This window comes from Mesoplodon mirus (assembly GCF_964341445.2).
Source record: "Mesoplodon mirus genome assembly, chromosome: 5".
NCBI classification, from domain to species: domain Eukaryota; kingdom Metazoa; phylum Chordata; class Mammalia; order Artiodactyla; family Ziphiidae; genus Mesoplodon; species Mesoplodon mirus.
In genome coordinates, this window is record NC_138980.1 from 59227805 (window position 1) to 59246281 (window position 18477).

At 41.9% G+C, this 18477-nt stretch overlaps 1 protein-coding gene across 1 annotated transcript in view; it reads left to right on the forward strand.

The window, feature by feature from the left end:
• The window catches only part of HTR4 (5-hydroxytryptamine receptor 4), a 149365-nt gene extending 137537 nt beyond the window's left edge, over positions 1 to 11828 (forward strand). The window contains exon 8 of the mRNA XM_082623089.1: positions 11648 to 11828. Within this exon, the coding sequence (XP_082479215.1) occupies positions 11648 to 11738 (91 nt within the window). The 3' untranslated portion in view covers positions 11739 to 11828. The remainder of the gene's footprint in view (positions 1 to 11647) is intronic.
• Positions 11829 to 18477: the final 6649 nt, after the last annotated feature.

Genomic DNA, 18477 nt, shown 5'->3' on the forward strand with positions numbered 1-18477 from the left:
GCATGCTTCATTGTCCCTCAGAGATCACAAGTTCAAAGATAAAGTTATTGATAATTCCAAGATGAGGACAAGCAGAACATTACACCAAGCTCTAGGTTCGTGTGCGACTGCTTTGGTCACACAACCATGAAGCTGGCCCTGTCCTCAGTCCTTCCCCAATCCCAACCTGAAGCAGCTCTCACAAAACATTGCTCTTGTTGAGATCACACCAGGAACACAGTGAGAATAACATCAGAAGAGCTCCACTTGCCTCATCAAATACTCAGGGTTAGAAAAGTTAGTGCTGTTTGCAAAGTGTACTTGCAAAAGTTTGGTAATCAAGTGGCTTAAGCTGCCCTGCAGGATGCCCACTGCTGGACTAAAGTGCTGAGGCCTAAAACATCATCCTTTCCACTGTCTCTGACTCAGAGGAAGGTGAACTTTGGTAAGTAAACCAAGGGGCATCGGACCCAATGTCGCATAATGGCTGTAGGGGCTGGAGCCTGTGACACCTGGACGTCAGTCCTGTCTGAGATCTGTCATTTACTATCTATATAATCTTCAGCATGTGACCAGACATCTCTAGGCCTCTGTTTCCTCACCTGTAAAATGGGAATAATATTAGAACCCATCTCCTAGGGCTTTTGTTAAGGTTAAATATGATAACGTATGTGCAGAGCTGAGCCCAGCTTCTGTTACCCAGCAAGTGCTCCATGCACGGAAGCCGCTGTAACTGTTGTTATTATTAATTGTAGATATAACATTGTTCATATCTTGGTTAAAACAAACAACTTCTCCAGTTATTTTCTCAGCCTCCTGATAAGCATTTCTTAAGAAATGAGTCGATAGAAATCTCTGTGTTCTAAACACTGCTCCTTAAACAAGGAACACAGAGCTCCCTCTGTTAGAAGAAAAGCCAGAAATGAATGAAATTAAATTAATCACACTGTTTATAAATAATTGTTTAAACATGAGACAAAACCTGTTTCCTGGGTACATCATGCCCTGTGCTGAACAGTTGGGACTGTTATTTTGAATATGCCTTCTGGCTTTTAAATTACCTGGAGGCATTTCTTTGATCCAACATAAAACATGCTAACTTGTCGAACAAGTTGGTTACAGTCTGTGTTTATTTGTTTTCCCCCTTTGGCTCTGCAGGTGCTCTTGGGGCTAGGGTGTTAGGGTTCCATGTACCAGCCCTCTGAGATTGGTGCCCACTGTGCATGTCACACTTCAGGGCAAACCCCAAACCACACCCAGCTCCAGTGGTGCTCAAGGTGGTTTATCAGAGGTCAAGAATAGAGGCAGTGTGATGTGGGGCTCTGACCCTTGACCCTGGCTGCACACTAGAGCCACCTGGGAGCTCCTGGGTTCCACATGTAGAAATCCTATTTTAATTGGTCTGGTTGGGGACCAGAAATGCGTATGTTTTAGGAGCTCTAATGTACAGCAGGATTGAGAACCATCAGTGTACTGGAAAGAGCAGGAAGGCTGTCTTCTAATTCCTTACTGATTGCTGTCATTTCTCTCAGCACCAATAAAGTGAGAAAGTTCACATAGATAATGCTTCAAGTTTAGGTCTAGCTCCATGTCTTAAACTATTGAGATAGTCTGGATTTAAACTGGTAGTTCTCAATTGGGGACAGTTTTGTTTACCGGGGACATTTAGCAATGCCTGAAGGCATTTTTGCTTTTCACAACTGGTGGATGCTACTGGCATCCAGTGGACAGAGACCAGAGATGCTACTAAACATTCAAGAATGCATGGGACAACCCTCGCCAGAGAATTGTCTGGTCCCAAATTTCAAAATAAATCTGTGGTTGAAAAGCCCTGCTCTAAACCAATCCTCTGGGATTTTCAACAAAGAACCTCCTTACCTCTGCCAGGGGACGGCAGGAGAGGTCTTTGAACAATGCCAGGAGTTGTGTGTGCTTTTCTCTGCCTACTACAGCGCAGCCTCTGCATCCTTTGGCTCCTCTTAACCCACATCCACTCCCAAGACAAGACAAGGGGGGAAAAAACCCTGTAAAAGGCGATTATTTCTGAGAGGAAGGGCCCTGAATGTCCGTGGTTAGAGTGCCAGTAGTAACCTTGCAGATAAGCCCTTTCTCCGAGGCAGGCTCTGTGAGCTTGTTCCCTTACAGCATGCACCTGTGCCAGAGACACAGTCCTGCCAATTTAGTCGGAGCAGCTGTTCAGGAAGGAATTGCCTCCAAAGCACACTTAAGAGACCTACTAGGAAACCATATCCCTGTGTAAATGTGTGCTTAGTCCACACTGTAATGATACCTGACCCTGGCCCATAGAAATGGTAAAGCTCCTTCTTATTCTGGGTGTCGACAAATTAGAGTGTCTCCAGGAGAGGATAAACATCATGATTTTCTTTGCTGAATTCATGACATGTGAAGAACAATGTAAAGAATGGGGGATGATGAGTTTAGGACTCAAAGAAGATTCAGGTCATGAGCGTTGTTTTTAATATCTCTGAAGGCTGTTTTGGGAAAGAGGGATCCGATTTGTTCTACATGGCCTCAAGGGAAAGAGGTAGGTGCAAAGGACTGAAGTTTTAAGAATGCATGTTCCAGCACAAAATGGAATGGATCCTCTTACTAAGATGTTCCTAATAAAGTAGAAGGAGAAAACTGGATGCTCACCAGTCACTTAGAAGTGTTGATGGACCATCAGTCACTGGAAGCATTGACTGATCATTTGTCAACATGGCCAAGGAAGGGGTGGGAGGTCAAAGGAGATATTCTCAGACCCTTTCTTTGTGATTGTGTGAGTTACAGAACCACGCAAGTCCTCCCACAGTGTAGTTAAACACAAGAGAGAGCAAAACCTCCTTTAGCCAGTGTAGCACTTTGTTTGGTTGAAGCTGGAGACCTTCTGGAAAGGTTACCAGTGGGAAGAGATGTGCCAGAGGTGATATTGTCAATTGCAGGGACCATTCTCTTTTCCTTTATGATTCTTCTAGCAATCTGGCTAGTAGGAAATTTAGACACATCTAAGGGAGGAATCCATTCCTGGGTTCTATAGATGCCTGCTTAGTGGTTAAGCAGTTGATTTTATTCCTGAGATCCTGTTTGAGAAAAATGTTGTCATATCCACCTATCCAGATAAATTTCTGTTCTTTGAGGCTTTAATATGAAAGGAATTGCTGTTTAAAGATTTGTAAGGAGAAGGACTGAGATTAAAGAAAGATCCCCTCAACCTGGTTTTCATGTTCTTCCTTTTTCACATGGGAACAGTTAAGACCTGGACTTCTCTGGTCTTAAGGTAGTAAGGCAGGGTCCCAATCTAGAGGAAATCAGAGTACTGATGAAGCAGCTTAGTGTTATGGCTAAAAGCATAGGACTTGGCATTTGATGGACCTCAGTCTGAACTCAGGTCCTGCCACTTTGAACCTGCGTGATCCTGGGCAAGTTACTTGACCTCTTGCTGCCTTGGTTTCTTCCTGTGCAAAAGTGGAAGTAAAGGTGATTCTTGCCTCATAACACTGTTACGAGGCTGGTGTGAGATACTGTACATATAGAGCCTGGGATAAGGAACTTATTGATATATGTGTTCTCCTTATCATAATCATCATCTTAGGCAAAAAAGCAGGAACACTAGGTTGGGAAGACAAGGCTTCTTTTTCTGGAACACTGGTTCATTGTCAGAACTGGGTCTGAGGGGAAATGGTTTGGGGTCAAAATCACCCTAATATCCTCCTCATAACGTACAGGATAGTTCCTGAGCAATAAGTTCAGAAGGAGAAGGAAAATTACTTCAACTTCAAGGATAGGGGAACTGTGGGGAAGGGAGTGAGCCAGAAAGTTCTAGCTTCTGTGCTCCAAGAAATGCTGTGAAATCATCTCCAATCCTTGAGCAAGGAAACCTGGTGGATGGCTTCTGGTTATATAAACAAATATCTGAGTGTGCTCTGGGTTATATTCAACCAAAGAGCCAAGAACCTGCTTTTTACAAAGTGATTTCTGAATTATTTTCTTATTCTCATTTTTTACAAGATTCTTGGAAATGTTTCACAGTTAGAATTGTCCTTGGAGAGCTTTTTGTTCTCTAAGAAATGGATGAATCTATATTTTGGTAAACCTGACAAACAAATATATTTGGTGCCTACTCATGTTCCTTTTATTCTTTTCAAACTTTTATTTCCTTTGCTGGCTGGTATAATGGAATTTTTCTTCTATTTGTGAATTTTTATTGCCTGCTTAGAGTTTCTGACTTTGGGGAAAGGAGTGTGTGTGTGTGTGTGTGTGTGTGTGTGTGATTGTCATTATAATAACTAGTTGCCTACGAATAACTTGGTTTCTTGGTCCAGATGTCACCATCCTTATTATTGTCATCTTAGTATCTACCATTTACTGAACACTGGTTTTATATGCCGGCCATTGCGCTAAGTGCATTACATGTGTCATCTCATGGAATCCTTAATATAATCCATGGAGCAGGTATTAAAATCCCCATTTTACTGATGGGGAAATTGCGACTCAGAGAGATTAAATAACTTGGCTACTGTCCTATAGCTGGTGAGTGGTGGGCCAGGATTCTAACACATGTTCACCTAATTTCAGAGCCCTTGCTGTTAACCACTAAGCTATAGGCTCCTTGCTAGTTAATTAAAAACTCTTGAAATAATGCGGAACTTTTGATTCTTAGACATGCAAAGGGCTTCAGAAGTGATCTGGTCAAATATCCCAACCAATGCAGTGATCTCTTCTACAACTTATCTAGTAGGTAGTTGTCTGTCTCTCCTCCCAATGAGGGGTAACTTATTATTATTATCCAAGGCAAGACATTGGCTGGGTTGCAAATGATAATTTTTTTGCCTCTGGTTTTCTTTTGGGACTATGTGTATAATATAACTATAGAGAGAGAAGCTATTTCATGTGTATCATTTAAGAGGATGTTAAGGCCATTCAGACATGTGGGATTTTAAACTGTAAATGCCAGCTGGATTGAGCTGTAATAGAATAGCCTTGAGCAATATAGTGTGACTTGCAGGGCAGGTAGTGAAGGGCATATAAAGCCCTTCTTGCCTGACCCAGTCTGGTTTTCCAACTCATTTCCCTCAACTCTCCCCCGACCTAACTCCCTGTGCAATAAGCGTGCAAGATTGATCAGTTTTCCTTAGATAAATAGTGAATTCTCCAGCCTCTGGATTACTTCTGCTGTCTCAAATGCTCTTTCTCACTTTCCTGCCTGGCACAAGCCTACTCATTCCTTGAGGCACAGTTCCAATATGAGCTCTCTCAACTTTCCTGATCCCTACCCCCCGAATATTGGAGCTAACCACTTCCTCCTCTGGGCTCTCACACCTGCTTCTCTTTTTTCTTGGAGGCTCAGCTCATCCTGTGGGATCTTAAGTAATTTTATGCACTTCAAACACCCTCTGCTCACCTGGACAGCTTCTCGAGAGCAGGACATTTCCTACCTGCAGTGTCTAAGAGTCGAGGGTGCCTGTTCAGTGAAGGTGCACATTTAGTGAAGCTGGTACAATAAGACTCTTGAGTTGGATTTGCCTGGTTCAGCTGGTGGCTCCACCTCTCCCTAGATGATTTGACTTGGGCAAGTTACTACGCCTCATTCCACACAACTTGAGCCGTAAATAATGAAACCTATGTGATAGGATTGTTGTGAAAATTATATGAGATAATCCATGATTAGTTTAGCACAATCACTGACACATAATAAACGCTCAATTAATATTGGCTGATATTATCACGGATCCATACTTTTAAGGCATTTTCTCCTACATATTTTTAGGTTCTGTCATATCAAAATAGTTCAGCAGAAGAAGCAGGCAGACGGTCTGATCCCTCAGACTCAAAGTTCCAGTCTTTTATTTGTCCTTTAGGAACTGTGGTAAACAGTGGAAAAAAGCCTCACAAGGAAATTGGTTTGACCTTAATTACATGTGCACATTGAGAAATAGAGGTGCATTCGGATTAGAATAAGCCATGCGTACTGACTTGATCTTGCGCTTCAGCATGTTGAAACATGGACGTATCTGAGGCTGGTGGTGGAATTAAAGAACCCCTGAGAATATGTTTTGTCCAGAGCTACAAGGTTAGGCATTCCAAAGTGTGCAAATTTAGCTATCTGGGGTTCTTTCTGGAAGCAGCACAAAATAATAGAAAGATCCCAGAGTTCCCACCCTGAGGATGCATTGCTTTATGTCCTTGTCAAGACACTGTGCTCCCTGCAATTAAGTTTTCTCATCTGATAGGATTTTTTTGTCATTTGCCTGCTATTTTCACAATTTTCGCCCATATCAACATTCTGCCCATGCTATTATTTATTTACTGTTTATCTTTAAATACATTTTTAATTTAAATAAATCTGTTTGTAAATGAAACTCTCTATTATGACCTTAAGTGAAAAATCATATAGAGAAGATGATTTTAAAATTAAATACAATGAAAACAAAACAAATTATTATTATTTGCATAACTTTTTTACTATTAAAATTTAATAATATTGTTTGCCAAAGTCTCTGAGTCAAAGGCCTGCTCTCCATTTTATTAGGTAGTAGAGAATTGTTAAAGTCAGAGTGGGGCCAAACTGAGTATGTCTCTTTGAAATGAGCAGAATGAGTGAAAGAAGTATTGGATCTCCTTACTGTGATTCAGATTGTTTAACATTGTGCCTCTTTGTTTTGCATATCACCTGTGGAAAACATCCCATGTTTGAGAAATACTGGATCTTCCAGAGTCAATATTCTGTTCTGGTTGATAGTGATCTAAACACAAATGAAGAAACTGGCCTAGGCCATCACCTTTTGAGCCATTGAATTTACTGATAAATTAGTACAAGTTTATGTGCTTACCGTTTATAAACAGTTCAATTAGTTTTTATCAGCTAATTGTAACCAAGCATTCTGTTTTTTTTCCTCACATGAAAAACACCTTAAAAAATATTGCTTTGTGCATCTCTTTACATTTTTTGCCACCTCGTTTTCATGATTCATCACCAAGTCTGTTCTCATTTCATCATCAGTGTCATAAAAGTCAACAAATACCCCTTGTCCACTTTGCTAAAATGGACTCTTTGCATGCATGTCAATGCTTCCTTTCTGATCCCTTGTGCAGAATCGCTGAATGTCTCATACTGCTAGCTCTGGCCCTTCCCACTCACTTGTCCTTTCTCTTACTGCCCCCTGTGTCCAGTGCTAAACTGTGCCTCAGGTGTGAGTAGAATAACTGGACATTCACCTCCTCAGGGAATCTTATACTCCCATGTGCCTAAGAATTATGTGAGAGCACTTTTTAAAAATGCAGATTTCTGCCCCCCCCCAACTCCCCCCCTCTTGTCAGAGGTCTGATGTGGATCCTGGGAATCTGTATTTGCCATAAGTACCCAAGATAATTCTGATGCACATAGTCTCTGAAAAATTTTTTGAAAGATGACTTAGCTAGTCATCTCTCTCATCTTTTCCTCTTTTTCCTCCTCCTCCTCCTCCTCCCTCTTCTTCTGGAACAAAGGGAATTGTAACTCTATTTCATCAACGGTTAATATTAAACTTCATCACAAAACTCTTCCCACTGTACAAATGACTTCCATGTTTCCCAATGGACAGAATTCCTGATTTGGGAGGCAGAACACCTGATTTATAGCACTAGATCCACTGTTACCTAGCAATCAATCCATGCCCCTACATTGTACCTAGTTTCCTTCCTTACAGGTTTGTGTTGAAGATTAAATGTGGAAAATGATACAAAAATACTTCATAAATTGTAGAGGATTTTACTAAAACTATTGAAACAAGAAGCTGCATCTTAAGTCTGTTAAGATATCAGAGATTCTTTTTTAATGATGTTTTGCATCAGAAATTTTGAGCGGCTCTGCCAGTGTTTCTGATCAAGCATATGTTTAAGGAAGGACAGTTGTGGTCTCACTGCATTTTAAGTTGTGGCATCTCAGGCCCCCCCTATCCTATCCTAATGAGATATATTTAACAGCTTTGCAGTGTAACTTCACAGATTCAGAAATTGAGGTCTTTCAGATTCTTTAATACAAATCCAAAAATTATCCTCCCTGTTTCCAGCGAAACCTCTTCCCTCCACACAGAATATAAAGTATCAGATACTAACAATAGAATATTAAAGCCAAATTTGAAGCAATTACCCACAGCTTTGGAGAACAGTCCCACACACAGCTGGTACCCAATAAGAAGGTCTGTATTTGTCACCCACCATCTCTGCTCCTCATAGAACCAGAATGTCAGAGCTGCAAGGGATCTTATAGATAATCCTCCTTGTTTAAACAACGAGGGAAATGAGGCACAGGAAAGGGACTGAGTCCTCAGGGGCATGCCTTGATGGAGGCTAAAAAGGCATTGGAATCCAAGTTCCTGTCTTCTGGTTTATTGTTCACATTGCTGAGTTAGTAGGGTGGCCTTGCGGTTGAAAGTGAAAGGGGCTCACTGAGTGTTAAAGCCATGCCTCCTGAGTGTGATTCATTGTATGGGTTGAGGTCTCTTGGGGTGCAGCATATTGCACCATGACTTTTTATCCTGAATGAAGACCTAAAAGGCAGATGATATTAAACTGTTAACTGTGAACAATTAGATTAGTACAGGAGTGTAAACTGAGACTGACACAGGACAACCAGGATACAAGATCACCCTAGCATTATTCTCAAGTCTCCTTTTTCCCTACTTAAAGGGAGTTGGTTGTGAGTCCTCCATGGAGTTAAGAGGCTGGGCCATTTTCCTTTATTCATGACTTCTGTCCTTGGCAAGGGCTATATTGATGTTGTCTGAGTAAAAAGAGTGGTACCAGGCACCCAATAGCAATTCTGCAGAAATCTCAGTCTTTATTTGACTATTTGGAAGGATTATATGAGAGAACCAATATAACATTTTGGAAACACTTTTCAAAGAGCCTCCTCCTTGATTCCCAGCTGCTCTGGAGCCTTCCACTTACCTAATTCAATGCTTCACTTTAGCCCAGGTCTTCCTGCTTTGTCTTCCATCCTCTCTCCTCATTCTTCATTATGTTTATTCACTTAGTCCCTTCCTCTGCTCTCGCTACGTTCCTCCTGACTCTGCAGGTTCTTTTTCCTTTTCCACCTAGTCTCCCTGGTTCTGAATCACAGAAAATATATACACCTCTTGGCAAAGATGTTCCTTTAGTGGGTAAGAGGGGTTAGCAGGAAAGAGTCCCACGTTAACGTCCCAGTTACATTGTGTTTCAGTAAGAGGAGGAGACACATCATACTGTAGGCTTCCCACGGGAAAAATAGATATAATATACACCCATGTACATATTCCTTTTACCCTGAGTCCATCGTAGTGGGACAAGAAGATGCTAGAGGCAGCAGAACCTGAACACTGGACTTAGTGGTTGTTCTCTCAAGATGATGAATGACAGTGTATCAGGACAATTCAGAGCCCAGACTTTGGAATCAAAAATGACTGGAATGTAAGTCTGATTCTGCCATTTATTAACTGAGTAAATTTGGGCAAATTATTTAAACTGAAACTCAGTTTCCTTGTCTGTTAAATGGGTTTAAAATACATGAATTAATGCACATAACACACTTAGCCCAGTGCCTTGCACACGGGTGCTGCCCTAATGAGTGGTGGTTTTTATTGTTGCTAATAATGATAATAATAAGTATGATACAAAGAGAATTTGGCCAGTGAGAAATGAGAAACCCTTCCTTTCTCCCTCCCTCCCTCTCTTCCTTCCTCCCTTCCTTCCTTCCTTCTCTCCTTCCTTTCTTCCTTCCTATTCATTCATTCTTTTAATAGATATGTTCAGTGAATAAAACAGATTAAAATGTGGGGCATATGTAAAGACATTAGGCCACATCTTGAGTTTTCTAGAGAGCTTATACTTGAAGAATGCCATGTGGAAAATCTGGCAGAAGGAATGTATAACCAAAGATGAATCAAAAGGTATGTTTAGAGCAAGTAGAAAACCCAGAAATAGCTCTCATTATTTAGGGATGAAATCTTGCATATTCTGCTTTAGTAAGAATAATCTTGCAACTGGAAAGAAGAGAACATCACAGGGAAAAAGTTGCTGCCTGGGATTGACGGAAAACTTTTAACTGTCTCTGAGCCAAGATGTATTATTTCTCACGGGATTAAAGGAACTGGTTGATAAGACCTCTGACTGGAGCTCTTTTGTGGACTCAGGATATGATGGCAGCCTGGAGACCAGTAAATATTGTCCCAGTTCTTAAAGAAAGATTAAAGCTAGACTGCAGAAACTATAGACTCATAGCTTGAAATAGACCTTATCAAAATTCAAAGACAGTCATTATACAAATGATTTGTATGCAAGAGTCAGTGTTGTTTCATTAAAAATAATTCATGCCGGGCTTCCCTGGTGGCGCAGTGGCTGAGAGTCCGCCTGCCGATGCAGGGGATACGGGTTCGTGCCCCGGTCCCGGAGGATCCCACATGCCGCGGAGCGGCTGGGCCCGCGAGCCATGGCCGCGGAGCCTGTGTGTCCGGAGCCTGTGCTCCGCAACGGGAGAGGCCACAGCAGTGAGAGGCCCGCGTACAGCAAAAAAAAAAAAATAATAATAATTCATGCCAACTAATTTCATTATCTACTAGGACAGATTTACTGCTTGACAGAGACATTTCAGCAATGCATTACACAAAACCTTCCATGGGTGTGTCCATTCTCAGGCACACGGATTGTTACCTGTCTGCTGGGAAGGCAATCTGTGGTGGGGTACCACAATTCTCTGGTTTAGCCCTGTTCAATCAGTAGTTTTTTCTCTTGACTGAAGATTGAAGATCTAAGAAGCAGATGATACTAAACTGAAAAATCTAGGTAGCAATAGATTATCTGATCTTCCTATGTGTTGGTAGAATCCTTAAAGTCTAGCTTGAGTCAGTGCTAAATAATCCTATCTTGAATGTTGAAATTGTTATGATTTAGAATGTTCTCAATTGACTAAAATGATACCAAATCAATAAAATGAAATGAAATGAAACTGAGACACATGTCCTATATTTTGGCTAAATGAATGAATGAGTGAATAAATAAATAAAAATAAACTGCACCAATGTAATAAAGAACCACAAGAATTGACAGCTGTTTGTATCAAAAAGATAAAAGTTGGCAATGAGTTTAACATATAAGCCAATAGCATATAACCATTGTCAGAAATGAACTTAATGTTGACTGCATTCATAGAAGTAAACTAAATTGATGATGAAAAGTATGTGACATAAATCAGGCTCACTGTGTAAATTTGGGCTCTTTCCTGGTACTATATTTCAAGAGAGATAATTATAATAAGGATTGTGTTTAGAGGACAGTGCCCATTATGGGCAATAATCTGGAAACCATAATATATAATGAACTATTAAAGAAAATGGAAATGTGTAGCCTGGAGAAGAGAAAACTTGGAGGATATAATTAGTGGAGGGAAGAATTTTGAGTGGGCCTGGAGGGCATAGTAGTTCCACAGGGTAGAAGCTGTAGGAAGGCTGATTTTGGCAGAACATTAATAAGCTCTTGCCAATAACTAAAGTTGCTCAAAAATAATATGGCCTGGCCGGTCAGGAGATTCCTAAACAGGAGCTAAACAACTACCCATTTGCATGGCACAAGGGGCTTTCCTACAGTGGGTGGGCTCTTTCACCAGCCTATCTGTCCATTCCAACTCTGAGGTTCTGTGATCTTCTCCCCTCTCTAGGGATGCAGTGGAGTGTGGTGGCCAATGGGAGAGTCATTCCCACCCCCCAACAACTTCTCCTTTGGTGACTGCTCAGCCCAGTGACACTTAGGCCCCTGGGGCAGTGACCCTGAAGACAGCCATCCCTCCAAGAGCAGGTCCTAAGCTGCTGCCTGTGCCTGACTGCACCCGGTATTCTCTTCACCCAGCGTTCCATCCATTGGTGCAGGCACCCCATGCCCATCGGGCTTTTCCTCCAGGATTCCAGCAGGTGGCAGGGGACAGGAGGGCTCCCTTGTTTACTGGGGGTTCTCCTCCAGAGATCCTCCTTGAAGGGATCTTTTTATTTCCTAGCACTCCCTCTTCCCGGCTTCATAGTCACCCTGGCTTCATAGTCTCTGTTGTCCCCCATATATCCCCTTACTGTGCCTGGTTTGTCTCACTCATGTTTCAAACACAATCACTCACTGTGTCCTATCTCAGTCATAGATGTCCGCAAATATTCCTTCTTTGCTGTGCCTGCTCACATACACTGTCAAAACACATCCTCCCTGCACCTGCCTTGATCAGAGTTGTGTTCCAAAAGCATGCATCTCTTGCTCGTTTGTGTCGGTCACAGCCATGTTCAAACTACTCACCAGCTCATCTCTGTCCTGCTCTGTGCCAGACACTAATACACTTTCCTCCCAGAATGTGGGTCCAAATGTGCATCCTCCTGGCCAGCCCCCCATATCAGTCACAGACTTCCACTTGCTTTACCTTATGTGTCCATGTCAGTCCTTCTCTTCAGGACATGCTCCATTTATTCACCATGGAAGAAACAGGGCAAAGATCCTTCAGAGGAAAACAGTCTCTGCAGCAACCTCGGAGGGAAGCTGAAGACAGACAACTCCCTGCCAGTGCCATGGCCTCAGGCCCTCCTGCTGTGAAATGCTCGCTTTCCTGGAACAAATCCTCTCCTAAAGCACCTTGGGCAGGGCTGGCGACATCATAGTGTTTATTGAAAGACTTTGGAATCTTTCCCACGAGCTTGTAGCAAAGCCCATGGTACCAGTTTATAACCCTTGAATCTGGCCTTGCTGCTCCCAAAGGAGAGAACAATTGGAGGTGCACACTGCCGAGACTTGTCACTCACTGCAGTTTCCCCAGCTGGAGGAGGCAGAACCAAGCAGCGCTTGGGGTGGAAAACAGTGCTTGACTTCAAGTCAGAGGACCCGAATTCCATCCCTGGCTCCACTCCTAACATGTGGGAGATCGTGACCTATGCCCTTGCATCCCTGGACCTCACTTTCTGCATCTGTCAACTGAATTTTGGACCAGAGGATCTCTAAGATTCCATTCTGTTTCTATGACAACATGATGCTGCTACAGCCATCAGCTACCTCAGAAAGGTGTGGCCTGCCTGCCTTTTGACTTTGTTTCAGAGGAACTAGCCACCTCATTTGGGCCTTCTACACCCTTGACCTCGCCAGCTTTGCCCTTCAGATAAACCTGGATGTCTTTCATTCAAAGCTAAGTTCATGGCTCTTGCCTACTGCCCCAGAGTGAAGGTCCCAGGGAGGTAAACGCCACCATATCCCAGAGCCGAGTGAGGTTTCAACTTTGGTCTTGGCTGTGATTTGATAGCATCTCAGGACTTCATCATACTGTCCTTGTTCCTGCTGCTTAAGAAGTCAGGTGTCATTTCCATTGACGTTTACTTTAGTTATGGAATTGCACCAGACTGGAAAGAGACTTGGAATGAGGAAGAGAAGATTGCCCCAAACCATCCAAATACCAAAAAAAAAAAAAAAAATTATGTGCCCTGCAAAGGCTTACAATTTTGTTGTGGAGAAAGTTATTCCTTAGGGAAGGGGAAAAGCCTCTGATGAGAAATGTGACTCGGAACTCCCAAATGCTGTTCAGAAAGACTGCGCCACACTGAAATGCTCCTGGTGTAGGCTGGGGCTCTCACTGATCAGTGGAGCAGATTCATCTGGGGACCTATTCTCGTCATATATGAAGAAAGTTCATTTAAGTCCTTACTTGCACATTGACTCTGGATGGACCAATCCCCTGTGCTTTTTTAAGTCACTGTTCCTCTGCCGTTAATGAGATTGGGGCATAGGAGGCAACCACCTTTTTGAAGGTGATCCTTCTCTAATACAAAGGAGGGAGCAGCAAGGTATTGAGCCCCAAGGCCCTGAACTTGGCAGTGAGACTCACACTGTCTGGCTGCTGCACACGCTGTTCACAACCTCTGTGAGCACACAGTAAGGATGGGTGCAGCAGAGAAGCAGCACAGGCACTAAATCAATTGCTGACTTACTGTGTGACCCTGAACTAATAACTGGACCTCTCTGGCCTCAGAAACAATCTCTCCTGCCTACTTCACGAAGTTGCTGTGGAGAAAAATAAGATAATTTTTGTGAAGATGTTCTGTAAATCATAAAATGACATTCTGTTTATTATGACTTTGGGTTACTCTGGATGCTCCTGGGCGCTCAAGGACTAAGAATTTCTTTACCAAGAGGTGGACCAATTTAGAGAGTGAGCTTTCTGTGTTGAAAAATAATACCAAGGGATCATCTTTTTGGGGTCCATTCTTCCAAATTCCCCCCTCTGCATTTAGTTATTCTAGGTTACCCAAAATACATAAACATTGAAAATGTATACATCACAAACACTCTTATTTGAGGGGATTTTGTTGTTCTCAAAGTAAAGAGGGGGATGGAGAGAGATGGGGACTACAGACTAACTTTGGTGAGAATGAGTCTAATTTTTCATGTAACTTCAGAGTCACATGGAATAAATTCAAATGCTTTTTGCCATGAAAACATTTATTTAGAGGAAAAAGACTTGGGTCATCGAAATTATCCCCACCCTGTAAATTCTCTCTCTCTCTCTCTCTCTCAAATCCCCTGTGAAAAGAACCCTCCAACATAAATCAGATCATGAATGACTAGCTAACAAGAATGTTACATAAAGAGTCTACTAAGATACTGAACCAGATAATTTTGAGATTTTTTCCTAATCTGATAGTCTATGTAAATTATTGTTAATTGTAGTTTAGTGTTATTTAGCTAACACCTTAATTTTGTTTACAGTTTTAATAAAGCAGAATTACAAGTGGGGCCACTCATACAGTTTCTAGCAAACTGAGTCCCTTTGTGTAATCAATATATAAAGTACATATGTGCCCATTATACAGAACATGGAACTTAATTATATAACTCAAAGGCTTATAAGTTTTAATGATGGCTGTATTTTTGGTTTTATGAAATTGTTAGTTATGCTTCTGATTTATTTGAAGCGAAAGCTCTGAAGTACTAGGACCCCTGATTCTAATTTGTTTCTATGGAAAGCACCCTTGGCTTTACAATAATCCACTTTTTGATGCAGTTCCCCAGAATGTGTTCTAGGAAAAACAGGAGCCCACAAAGACTTGTTTTTTTCATTGATAAAGTCTTTCTATTTATTGATAAATGTTAATAAATTACACATGTTTATATTTGTGCATTCTGTACATGCTTAAGAAATTATATATGGAGGGAAATATAAAGTCTTAAAACTATTAAGAGAATTTTGAATACACAATAAAATGCCAAAGTCAATTCCATGCCTCAGTTCTGTGCAGCTTCTCTGTAATCTCTGTAGCCCAACTCATTCCTCAGAAGCTTTGGGCATTTGAAGCTGGAGAATTTTTCGTCTCCAGTATCAGGTTCTCCTCAAGGTAAAGACAGAAGTCCAGGACTCCTGGATAATGTAATTCTACCTGTCTGGCTTTCTGCCACCTTTGTCAGCCTCAAGTGCTAAGACAGATCTCTCTTACATGGGTCATCCCAAGAGCAGGTAATGGGGTAGGATTCAACCCAGCCACACTCAGGGCATATGCCATAGGAGCCATTCAAGTCAGCTTGACAGTTGTACTCTATATTCAGAGGTCTTGAATTGAGGTTATTAAGCATGTGCCTCCTTTTTCTGGTGTCATGAACAACCTAGGGTTTGGAGTCCAGCTCCCTTGCCATGGAGCTCCTGGGATTTTAGGCCTAGAGTACATGTCAATGAAATCCAGGTCCCAACTCTTCTGAGTATGGGGCAATGGAAAGACCTCCATCAGCAGTCAGGGGCAGGGTACTCACCCCAGTTCTTCTGTTCAGACCTTGGGGCCACCATCATCTCACATATGAAATGCAGAGAGTGGACAAGAATTAGGTTTCAAATCAAAATACTTTCTTCATACACAAATTTACCTGGAACTCCATTGCAATAGGTCAGAGTAGGATGGGGAACAGGTAGATTTGGGTCCCTCATCTCTACTCATTATAAGCCATCCAAAAACCCTAGGCAGCTGACCAGGCACTCTCCACTGAAAGTCTGTGATGGTGCTTGGCCTTCCCTCCTTCTTAATTATTCTAAAGCATTCATAAGACTTCTGTGAGCTATTTCTCCTGATGACTCCCCTCGGGATCACACCTGTCCACTTATTTACAGAACCTCTTCCTGCATACAGAAAATGCCTCATCTCCTGAAACATCCATCTAGAATGACAACCTGAGCCTTCACCTCCTGTGAAGCATCTGCTGTGTCAAGGCAGAGAACTAGACCTCAGAAACTCGACTAGCCTAGCCTTGGATGACTATACCCTTTTTTGTTTTCCTTCCAAATTGTCTTTCTTCACTTTGTAGCAGCCATTCTCTGGACCCATGCAAGGGGGAGGAATGAACATTGATTTAGTACTCACCATGTGCTAGGTGATTTCTGTGTGCTACATAGTTTAATTCTGTCAATGTTCAGGGAAACATTTTTTAAACACCTACTGTGTGCCAGGGCCTGTTGCCAGAGGTCCGTTAATAAATAAACTGATAAGATCTCTGCTCCCTCATTGGGAGCCAGAAAATAAACAAGGAGATATATATATGAATTAGACAAGCTTAGATACACACAAGTGCTATAAAGAACAAAAAAAATTGAGATGAGGCAGGAGTGTGGACGTTACTTGGGGCAGTCAGAAAAACTTCAAGGCAGTCAGCCCCTGTGACGGGGGACAAGAATGTTGAAGAGGAGTCAGTCATGTGTTAATCTGGGGGAATATTACGTCAGGCAAAGGGAACAGCAGATGCAAAGAATATGAGGCAGAAATGAGCTTGGCATGTGTGCATGGTACTCAGTTAATGTGGGGAAAGTGGTAGGAGATGGGATCAGAGAAGTACGTAAAACTGACAATATTGTGGTAGCTTTAATTACCATTCATCAGTTCCTTACTATGGGCCAGGCTTGGTGGGAAGCATTTTAAATGAAACCCTGCAAGGTAAGTATCATTTTCCCATCACATGGAAGTTAACCTGGAATTTCCCCAAGAACAGAGATTACTTGGAGCCAGAAATGGGGAAATGGAAACCAGGCCCTGCCAAGTCCAGCCTTTCTCCCCAGAAAGGCTGAGGGGACTTGATCCACCTGAGGCCTGTTCCTTTTAGTACCAAGAACCATCCTTGAAACAGATGAATTCTCTCCTTGTCTTTTTCCTTTTGCTTCCCTTCTTTCTCCGTGGAGTATTGGCTATCTGTAAACAAATGAAGATGCATTTATACAGTGATTCTTCATTGATTTTACATATGCTAATTCCAGTAGCACCTAATTGGGAGTAAAAACCAGTTCTTGAGTAGTCAGAAAGTGATTTCCTATAAAACTATTCATTTCATCAGAAATTAGAGGAAGTTCAATCTGGTTATATAATCAGTAGATTTTCCTCGTGCACTTTTTTATCTCCATCCTTCTACAGCTGATGCTATCTTCATCTGGACTGGGGAGTTAGGCTGTAAAACACAATTTTGAGCATGACATTTCCTGGATCAAAACCTCCAAAGGACTCCTTATTGCCAGCCAGATCCGGGCTGTCCATAGTTTTCTAAGTCTACTATTTACAGAGTTTTGCCTCTGGTTATTCCTCTTTATCCCTACAAAGCAGGCAGTCTGCTCCGCATTCCCCTCGCTTGCTCTTTGCATTTTCACCTTCAGTTTATTGGTCCTTCTATTCTTTCCTTTGGGTGTACGTCTCCCAGCATCTCTTACGTGGTCTATCTCAAATGCCACCTTCTACTTGAAGTCTTTTCCACCCTCCAAGACAGCATGAAGTTTTTTTTTATCTATTCCAATCCCCAAAGTACTTTGTTCTGCTATGACACTTTCATATGCTTTTCAGTGTGGTTCATTAATGATGCCTATTCTGACCTTCCCTCCTGGATCCTGGATTTTGAGCTTCTGGAGAACAGGAGCCAATCCTTACCGATCATCTTTTTTTCCCCTTTTTCTTGTGCCCATCACAGGTTTTTATACAATGAAGCTATCCAGTAAATTCACTGAATTTACTTATTTGGAAGAATTTGGAGTTTTTGTTTACAGCATCTGCACTGCACCGTCCAGCTTAGCTCTTTCAGCCTTCAAATCTCACTGCTGCTCTGCTCTTTACTACTCCATCCACTGCAAAAGCTGCAGCCTTCTGATAAGGAGAAAATCTTTCTGTGAGAGTTTTGAATAAAATCAAGATGTTTATCATATTTCTTGCAAGTAGCAAAGGATTGGAGTTTTAAAGTACCATTATTTCCGTGATTTATGGCAAGTTTTCCCCCCTTTTTTGATTCATGTCTGTCTATTGAAAAATAAGCTTTAAGTTTTATATTTATAGAATGTGGTAGTGAAGTGTGAGTTACTTGATGTTGTATAATCCTAGAGAACATTGGCTACCATTTCACCAATAATGGTATTTATTGACACAGCAGAGAGCATGGAGTGAATGATGGGTGATAGTCCAGGCCATGGATGTGGAATGGACACAGTGGAGTTACTCAGGCTAGGGTATGATAGAGCATGCT